Below are 10,122 nucleotides of genomic sequence, written 5' to 3' on the forward strand. Positions count from 1 at the left end.
TGCGTGCCTGTGATATCCACTTCTCTTGCAGACAAAATGGAAGTTTCTGTATAATAGGGTTGGCACCTCTTGCCGTGTCTAAGAAGGAGAGGCCCAGTAGGTCTCCTTCTGCTTTAGCTGCAAAAGATCACTCAAGTCTGTCCAGTCTTTGCTTGTTGTTTTTGGGAAGTCCTCAATACGTTTAAACAGAGCATTTTCTATTGCTTCTGGTGAACCATACATACATACATATGCACAGAAAGCACAGAACCCTGTGGTACTCCAAAGCTAATCGTTGTGCATATGGAGGATTTGTTGTTAACATCAACAAACTGGAATCTGTTCAACAGGATTTAAACCATCCCAGTACTGTTCCTTTAATTCCAATGCTATGTTCTAGTCTCTGTAATAGAATGTTGTGATCAATTGTATCAAATGCAAAGGTGTGTTATTAGCATCCCCGAGCCCCACAGGCACACTGGCATGTCCCACTAGGCTCGGTCCCACTCTTCCACAGCTCTGGGACCCCCTCTGCTCTTTAACGTGATTCCCATCATTTAAGTGCCTTATCTCCATTCTCACAATCCAAAGCTTTGTACAGTCTGCTATTGTCATTCATTGAGTAAACAGAGGGTCCAGAAGAGTCAACAGTCATGTGATCATCAACAAAACCAGCAACGAATCGGTGAAAATTTTCCTCCCTTGGGGCACTGTCACAGTATTTGGGGAAAGCCTCGCTCACCAGCCGGCTGCTCTCCGCAGCGTACACTTCCATACTCTCTCCAGGGTAGTGATGTGTAATTCCTGAACAATGCGTTCAATATGAACTAATCCTTTATATGACTCGGGAGGAACGAGTCCTCTTGGTGACCGACTCGTTTAGTTCCATGCAGTACCTTCTCTCGCCACATGGCAGCAGCTGCTTAAGCTCAGTCAGCAGAACAGGAAATAGAAATGATTTGTTCAAGACTCACTCAACTTAGCGTCCTTCCACAATGAGTCGTCCTTTTTTCATGTGAGTGCATCCCAGGACAGAGCTGGACTTCTTGATGATCCTGTTCAGTCTATTCCTGTCCCTCACCGTGATGCTGCTGCTCCAGCAGACCACACCGTACAGGATGGCTGATGCCACCAGAGAGTCATAGAAGTTCTTCAGGAGTGGCCCCCTCACTCCAAAAGACTGCAGTCTTCTCAGCAGTTAGAGTCTGCTCTGACCCTTCCTGTACAGTCTGTCTGAAGTCTGATGTGTAGAGGGTGAAGAGGAAGGGGGCCAGTACAGTCCCCTGTGGGGCCCCCACACTGCAGGTCAGAGTGTCCCTGGCTCTCACAAACAGGCCTCAGTTTGTGAGATAGTCCATAATCCACTCCATCAGATGGAGGTCTACACCAGCCTCCTCCAGTTTGTGTTTCAGAAGCACCAGCTGGATGGTGTTGAAGGCACTGGAGAAGTCAAAGAATATTATCCTCACAGTGCTCCCGGGCTTCTCTAGGTGGGAAAGAGCTTGATGTAGCAGGAAAATGATGGTGTCCTATGCCGTGTCAGTAGGCAAACTGTAGCGGGTCCAGGTAGGTTCCCACCACAGAGCGGAGGTGACCCAGGAACAGTCTCTCCAGTGTCTGAGCTCTCTTGTTGAAGGAGTGTCTCAGTGTGGTGTGAGGTGAAGGGGTATTGTTGGGATAAGTCACCAGTCTGCAGGGCTGACAGTAAAGGGCTTTGTGTAAAGGTGTGATGGACTATGGGGGGTGGTAATCCAGTGGTATGGAGTCACAAAAGGTTTGGAGGCAGGTGCTGGGAGGTGTGAGTGTGTGCTTGGTCAAACCTATTAAAGTATGAGTTCAGCTCGTTGACCCAGCTCAGCTCCCCCTCAGCCTGTGGGTGTGGAGCTTTGAAGCCTGAAATGGTTGTCAGGCTTCTCCACCCCTCACTGACATTGTTCTGCTGCCACTGCTCCTCCATCTTCCTCCTGTAGTTGGCCTTCCCCTTACGGATTTTCCTCCTCAGTTCCTTCTGCACCCTCCTCAGCTCCTCCCTGTCCCCTGATTTAAATGCTCTCTTCTTCTCCTTTAGCAGAGCTTTAATATCAGGGGTGACCCAAGGCTTACTGTTGGTGAAACACCGAACCCGCCTGGTGGGAACAGTGTTTTCACAGCAGAAGTTTATGTAGTCCGTTACACAGTCTATTATTGCGTTAATGTCCTCCCCATGTGGGTCGCAGAGCTCCGTCCACACAGTGTTGTTAAAACAGTCCCTGAGAGCCTCCTTGCTCTCAGCTGTCCACCTCTTCACTGTGCGGGGCACCACCGACCTGCCTACTACAGGTTTATACACAGGCAGGAGATGTAGGATGTTGTGGTCAGCTCTGCCCAGCGGTGGGAGGGAGGATGCAGTGTAGGCCTCTTTGGTGTTGGCATAGAATAAGTCCAGTGTTTTATTGTCTCTGGTGGGGCAGGTCACATACTGGGTGTATGTAGGCAGAGCAGCTGAAGGAGGTGCGTGGTTAAAGTCCCCAGAGATCAGGAAGAGGGCCTGTGGGTGCTGTGTTTGCAGCCTGCTTCTGAGAGTCTCAGAAGCTGTGTCAGCGGAGGGTGGGACGTACACAGCAATTATTATAACATGTGTAGAATGGCCATAACACTCTCTGTTACACAGCTTCTCTCTGACAGTGCATACACCACCTCATGTACACAAACACAGCCAGACCCCCTCCCTTCCTCTTACCGCTGTTCTCCGTTCTATTCGCACGTCCATCTATCCATTTTCTAAACCGCTTACTCCCTAATGCGGGGTCACGGGGGTGCTGGAGCCTAACCCAGCACATAGACAGACAACCATTCACACACACACACATACACACACACACACACCTACGGGCAATGGAGAGAGTCTTTCTGTGGGAGGAAGAAGCCTCCCCATGATGAAGCCTCTCGTTTTCTGGTGCGGCGCCCACGTCAGGTCTTCACCAGCAGCTCAGCGGTGATCTCGTGTCTGTCTCTGGGCAGAACTACGTGTTTGCGCAGCGCGATCAACTGCTCCGCGGTGTAAACAATCCGCGCTATGGCCCAGACGCACATCGTAGCTTTTAAACAGCGTTTGTACTGCGCCAAACTTAGAAAAACTATATAAAAGCTGTGTACAGGTTGTGTACACTAATGCTACTAACAAAACACTAGACAGATAAACTTAAATAAGTGAAGAAAGTAATAAATAGAAGTAAGAGGACAGGAGCTGTTGTGACCAGCAGCCAGCTCGACCGGCGCCGGAGAAAGAAAAAAATTTGCTGGACAAATTGCTGTCAGCCTCTGTGACTGCCCAAATGTTGCACCACATGTTGGTCCTGCGCTAACTTTAACTTATACTGTACTTTCAACACTAAGTACCTAATTACACACTCGATGCACACTAACCGAAGTTGACATGAACACACAAAAAACAAGCGTATGTTGTGTCGGTTAAACTTTACATTTATAAAATAATAAAACAAATAAAACGGTTCTGTAATACATTTCTGAGCAGCCCGACAAAGGAAGGGAGGAAGGATAGCCCCTTAGCTGCATGTACCTTGTATGGCAAAGCCCACAGGAGAAAAGGACATAAAGTATACTACTCACAAAAGCAGAGCACAAGCACATCCACACACAATGCCCTAATACTAAAAAGTCTGTTACATGAGGATAAACAATGGTTGGGACACCAGTTGAGCTCCTGCAGCCTGGTGCCACACCTCCCTTTCAGACTGGCCCCGCCTCCCTCTCAGCCTGACTTGGTGGGGCAGATACTGAGAAAACTAGGAAGCACTAGTTGTAGTCTGTTGTCACATGACAATCCACCAGGGCAGTTGAGAATAACATGTTTTTTAGCAGAGGAATAAATAATAATTTAATTATATTATTTGCATAGGAAATATGGACGAATCTGGATGGAGTGTCCCGCCATTCTTAAAAACTACTCGACTGTTTTTGGTCAACCCCCATTGAAATTTGGTGTTCCTCTAAACCAGGGGTGGGCTGACCTGGTCCTCGAGGGCCAGTGTCCCTGCTGGTTTTCCAACTCTCCCTGCTGATCACCTTCATCAGGTGTGTCAGTTAGCTTTTTCACCTGCTAGTTGACTGAACACACCTGATCGAGGTAATCAGTCGTAACTGGGGCAGAGAGAATTGGAAGACCAGCAGGGACACCGGCCCTTGAGGACCAGGATTGCCCACCCTTGCACTAAACGTTCATGTCCCTTTAAACTCTGTGTCTCATAGTGGATAATGTTTGCAGCTTGTTGCTGCTCTTGTCTGTTGGTAGAGGCAGGTGTCCTCCCACTATGAGTGGGTTCTCCCTGAGCTTTCTCCTGTATAACCTGTTTGATCTCTGTTCAGCCTATAAAAGTGAGATTATGAAGATTGGTCTGTTGAAGTGCCGAGAGGAGCCTCCAAAGCTTCTTCAAGGGACCAAGTTCCAGGAGAGAACATTTCAGATTAAAGACCACAAACTGCTGCTGCTTAAAGACAAGAAGGTCTGTCTGCCTGGTACAGTATGACCCATCAATTTGTGATTGTCTTCTCCCAGTCTCTTAAATTGCATGTGTTGTCCTTCAGAGCATCAAACCAGAGAAAGAGTGGTCTCTGAAGTTTATGAAGCTCTACATTGGCATTCGCAGGAAACTCAAAGCTCCATCCAGGTAACAAGAGGCTCGGTCTTACACAACACCGCTCTGGAAACAAACTGTAACATGGTCGTAGATTAATTTGTACACTAACTGACAAGGTTTTACAGTACTAAATAATGTCTGCTTCATGGTTAGAACACTGGACAGTTTTTTTTTTAGGGTTTACTGCTATCCTGCTCCACCTGGAGCCTTTCTGTGAGTGTCCCCCACAAAGCAAACACAGTCACTGAAGGCCCCAAACTGTAAGTGGTTGTTGTCTGTAGCCCTGCTATGGCCTGCCCAGGGTAAACCCGCCAACTCACCTCTCAAGTGATAAAGAAACGAGACTCAGTACTAATATAATATTACACATAATAGGTTTGGGTTTGATTCCCAGGGGTTTGCATGTTTCCTCCGACAGTCTGTACTGTAAACATGCAGTCAGGTGCCTCGAGGCGTCTAGTCCGTAGGTGAATGGGATCTGTGATGGACTAGGTGAACTGAATACTGTACTGCACGCCTTAATTGTTAACCAATCTGACTTACACATACTGTAGGGACTTAAAATGGCCAAGGTCAAAGGTTAGATATTAAAATTAAGGCGCTGACAGGTGGAAACATTAATATATTAAATGATGTTCTTCTGCCTGCAGATGGGGATTCACCGTAATGTCAGACAAACACCAGCTGTAAGTACCGCAGCTTGTTAAACCCACCTCTCCTGTCTTGGGCTGAGCTTGTGTTATGTCTCTCAGGTACCTGTGCTGCAGCTGTGAGACTGAGCTGTGGGACTGGATCACCAGCTTCCTAAAAGCTCAGGTGAGGTGGACCGACACCAACCCTGTGGCCATAAGCGTCCAGTGTCTGATTTTGTGTCCTGCTGACTGTGTTTTCCAGAACGATGATCCTGGTCCTCCAGTGCTAAGACGTCACTCCTCGTCTGATATCTCCAAACAGAAGTTTGGCACAATGCCGCTCATCCCTATCAGAGGAGATGAGCGCAACAACAGCATGCTGTCAGCCAATCAGACGCTGGTGAGGCTAAGTGTTATCAACACAGATCATTGGACATTTTACTGTGTGACTCGTCACCTGCTGTCACGTACTGAAAAAGCTTCTGCAGAGGCTTAACTGAAGAGTGATTGTATTTACTTTTTTCTACAGCGAAAACTTCACGACAGAAGGACTCTGTCCATGTACTTTGTGAGTGTCGTGCTTTGTGTTTACTTTGTACTTTTACTTTATAGTTTTAAAATAGACATGTCTTTATTAGATTTTCTGTTCTGTCCAACACACTACACTACATCAGTACTTTTATTTTAGATGTTTCTACCCCTATTTCTGATGCAAGTATAATTAATTTCTGAAACTTTAATTAGTTTTATTTATTTAATTTTTTTGTCGGTCTATGTGATTGATATTGACAGTCATAATGATAAATGCTGTGTCTCTCTTCCAGCCCATGAAAGTGCAGCAGGATTCATTTGAAGAACGTTCAGACTCTCCGGACCTGCCGGAGCCCCTCTACGAGGAGGTTGGAGACTTTGGCCTTCAGGTCCTCAAATCCCTGGAGACCAGCTTCTTATCCAGCAGCGCCTCAGAGACTCAAGAGGTCTTGGACCACCCGCCACTCAGACTGGTTCCTGTAGAACATCATCTGGACCAGATAGGCCCGAACACAGTCAAGGCAGTTAGCAGTTCTGTGGAAACTCTGGAGGAGAGAGGAGGCAGTGCTGAAGGAGGTGACGGAGACTTCAGCTTGCAGGACACTAATTTCCCACTGCAGCCTCCACTGAGGAGGAGGCAGCAGCTGCAGGGAGTCTGTACGCCATCCCAGGAGCTACTGCTACAAGAGCTGTCATCTGCTTTTACCAAGAAGACGGAGGAGGACGAAAAGCCATATGATGTCTGATCATATCAACATTCATAAAGAAGAGTCATTAATACGTTAGTTTCACTGTTGTTTATGTTGGTTTTTAGTAAATCCTGTCAGAGCTTTTAGACCGCAGGAGAAGTGTCCCAACCCAAGGATGCATTTACTACCTGAACTGTTATTAGACTCCTAAGATACAGACTGCTACATTAACATCTCTTCTCGATGGAGAACTGGTGGATTAAGTACTTTGTGTGGCATCTTTGAGATTTGTGCGTTACAATTCAAAGTTCATTTTTCACTGACACCTGGTGTCTGAACGTGAAACAAAACCGCTTACACTGCCTCAGCCTCAGGTCACATCCACTGAGCACAATTTCAAAAAGTTTGATCTGAACAAGCTAAAGGGTTTACATGTGACCTCCAGTAAAATCAGGTGAGCATTTGTACACAGTGTGAGTTGCCGCTGGAGCTTGTTTCAGGGTCAGGGTAGATAGTTTCTTAGCTTCAGTTAGGAAGCAGGGACCAAATGAGCGTTTCCATCATGTTTGTGATGGTTCTGGTGAAGAAAGGTTTATGAATGGATAAGTCAACCCTCGAACTAAAATAAACTGATGGTTATTTAGTTGTTTATATTTAAGTTATACTTCAGTTAATGAATTGCATATATTTATATATTTCTTGATATTTTTACTTTCATGTAACTGATAATTGGTTCTGCGTCAGATTGAAGGATTCTGGAGTACAACTCCTTGATCCTAAACAGTTTCAAGATACAAACACAGAGTCCAACTTGTCAGAGCAGGAAACATCATGAACCCCGTCCACACATTAGTTAACAATAACGTCTACCTTATAAACATTTTGAAACCTGATCAGTTCTGTTTCGCTTCATCAAAGAAAAAATCGAGTATAGTTAAACCTGCTGTAAAATATGTTTCTATAAAACAAGTAATGTTCATTTATATCACATGCTGACTAACTGTTAACTTCAGCCAACTAAAAATGAACAAATAGCTTTTTTATTTTGTTTGTAATAAAATGAAAAACTGGTTCAATTGGTTTTAATGCTTTTGCTTTCACACCAATTTACTGGCCTCAATAGATTTCTATTAACTTCATGTTCATTTAATTCATTTCAAAGTCAAAGTCAACTTTAATGTAAACTTCTACAATATGTTTGGGCTCATCATCAAAGTTTCTGACGTGTGATGAATGAGCAGCAGCAGATTTTACCAAAACAAACTAACTATATGAGCAACTGTAACTGACAGTCAGAAACTGACCAGCAGTCACAGACAGACTACCAGTTATACAGAGAGACAGACTGGCAGAGGGACACACATACAGACTGATGGAACAAGGGTGGGAGACAGGATGAACCCTGAACTAGACGCCAACACACACAGTTATTTCGAGTCTCCACCAACTGCACGTCTCTGGACTGGGTGAGAAAGATGATTTCCTGGCTAGAACCCAAGCAGTATTCACTGGGCCAGGCCCAGAATTCAAACCAAGGTCCTTTCAGCTGTCATGTGCCACTAAACACTACAATATTGTGCAACAAGTTAAAAGACTATATATAAATACTATAAAAAATAAAATACTTGCCTCTTCCTTGGAGTGGTCTTATTCCTACAAGCACAGGTCCTCTACCAGAGGCCTTAGAGCTTGAGGGTCCTGCACACTATCTTAGCTGTTCCTAGAACTGCACATAGATCTCAGATGTTGTTCCTGGGATCTGATGGAGCCACTCTCCCAGTTTGGGAGTTACAGTGTTCCTATCACCACGGGTACCACCTGTGCCCTCACCCTGCACATCTTCTCTATCTCTTCAGCCCTTGGTACTTCTCAATCTTTTCATTCTCCTTCTTCCTGATGTTGCTATCACCTGGGATTGCTACATCTATCTCTACAGCCTTGGTTTCTTGTTTGTCCACCACTACTATATCAGCTTGGTTGGCCATTACCAGTCCCACAGGATCTTAGCGCTGTCATTCTCAACCACCTTTGGAGGTGTGTCCAATTGGGCTTTGGGACTTCCAGCCTGTACTCAGCACAGATGTTCCTGTGCACTAAGCCCTGCTTGCTAGCATCTTGCATCCCGTTGTTATGTGCTGGATTGTTTCAGGGGCAACTTTGCACAGCTTTCACCTGGGGTCCTGCCTGGTGTGGTACTGTAGATACCAGCCTCTATTGATCTAGTTCTCAGAGCCTGCTCCTGTGCTAGGATCAATCTTTTACAGTATCTGCTGGTGGTACATACCATGCAGGGGTTTGGTTTATACACATGCAGGAGATGCAGGATGTTGTGGTCAGATCTGCCCAGTCTGAGCTTTGTATTGTCACCACCAGAGATAAAGTATCTGTACATTTATTGGTGAGTAAAACTTATAAGCGGAAATTGGCTCCAGATGTAATTGGCCCTAAAAAGAAATCATCATTGTTTTTCTGAGGTTTTATTTACCTGTTTTTATCAGATAATTTCTTTTTTTACACAGCAGACCTGACCAAGCATCTGTTAGAGCAGGGGTGGCCATTTCTGGCCCTCGAGGACCAGGAATATGTGTGAAAGTGAAACTCATTAATTTTGACTGTCCTCCTTTGTTGAGCACATTTATTACTCAGTTCTACAGATCATAATTATATGGATTGTAAAAACATGTACGTACAGATGTTAAACAAAGCAGCGTCCAGATTATCTTGTTCATGCCTCAGATGCTCCATCTCTACCTGAAAATCTGACACAGTGACAGCTGAAGGCTAATCAGGCCTGCCGTACATGTTGCCATAATTCATCGCCGTGATACTGCGGCAGAAAGGCTCACCCAGGGCCTCATTCTGATACTGGCCTAGTATCTCAGTTTGTAGAGTGCCGATTTCGGAAGGCAAAGATCCGCGATGACCCCTCCCTCGGGATGGGTCAAATACAGAGATGCAAATGCATGGGTCAAATGTATGGCCTGGTAGATCAGTGAGTAGGGCATTGACCAGGAAAACTAGAGGTCCCCAGGTCGATTTCTGTCTCAAATTTCATGGCGTGTCCTTAAGCGAGACATTTTGCACTAGCTCCTTGAGTGTCAGGATCCTGGGCTGGCACTGCCAGCCCTTCTGTTTCTCCTACTCTGCATCACACCTTCTCCATCACCACATCTTTCTGCCTCAGTAGACTCCTGGCAATCAGTCCAATTCACCAGACCCGTGTTTCCCCTCTGCCTCCCTTTAAAGACTCCTCCAGCCCTTCACTCGCTGTTGGGTCATTGTCACCTCACCACCTCATGCTGCTCAAGCCAGGATGCCCAACACGGACCTGAACTTTTAAGGGACACTGCCTCCTGTCAGTCACGCGTTGCTTTGCCTGTAAGACGTGCAAAATAGTGATGGGCAGATGAAGCTTTACAAAGCATTGAAGCCTTTCATCCAATAGGTTCACTCCAGCACAAAGCTTCTTAAAGCTTCATTTGCTCTAGTAGGACATCTACTGGACGAAACAATATCAGTTGGCATTTATTTGCAACGTGTGGCATTTTGCAGAAAGACTGTAAATTAAACTGTCAGCAAAATAAATAAGTAAGCAAAACATGTATGTTGTATGTTATACTGTATATACAAATATACATACATACATACAGCCAT

The 10,122-nt window shown here is 45.5% G+C and overlaps 1 protein-coding gene across 3 annotated transcripts in view; it reads left to right on the plus strand.

Moving 5' to 3' along the window:
- The window catches only part of arap3 (ArfGAP with RhoGAP domain, ankyrin repeat and PH domain 3), a 44,165-nt gene extending 36,062 nt beyond the window's left edge, over positions 1-8,103 (plus strand). For all 3 annotated transcript variants that reach the window (XM_029164632.2, XM_029164630.3, XM_029164631.3), the window contains 7 exons: positions 4,345-4,481; positions 4,564-4,646; positions 5,267-5,302; positions 5,369-5,432; positions 5,511-5,648; positions 5,778-5,816; positions 6,073-8,103. In XM_029164632.2, coding sequence (XP_029020465.1) covers positions 4,345-4,481; positions 4,564-4,646; positions 5,267-5,302; positions 5,369-5,432; positions 5,511-5,648; positions 5,778-5,816; positions 6,073-6,525 — 950 coding nt within the window. In that variant the 3' untranslated portion in view covers positions 6,526-8,103. The remainder of the gene's footprint in view (positions 1-4,344; positions 4,482-4,563; positions 4,647-5,266; positions 5,303-5,368; positions 5,433-5,510; positions 5,649-5,777; positions 5,817-6,072) is intronic.
- Positions 8,104-10,122: the final 2,019 nt, after the last annotated feature.

Source organism: Betta splendens, chromosome 10 (assembly GCF_900634795.4).
Source record: "Betta splendens chromosome 10, fBetSpl5.4, whole genome shotgun sequence".
NCBI classification, from domain to species: Eukaryota; Metazoa; Chordata; class Actinopteri; order Anabantiformes; family Osphronemidae; genus Betta; species Betta splendens.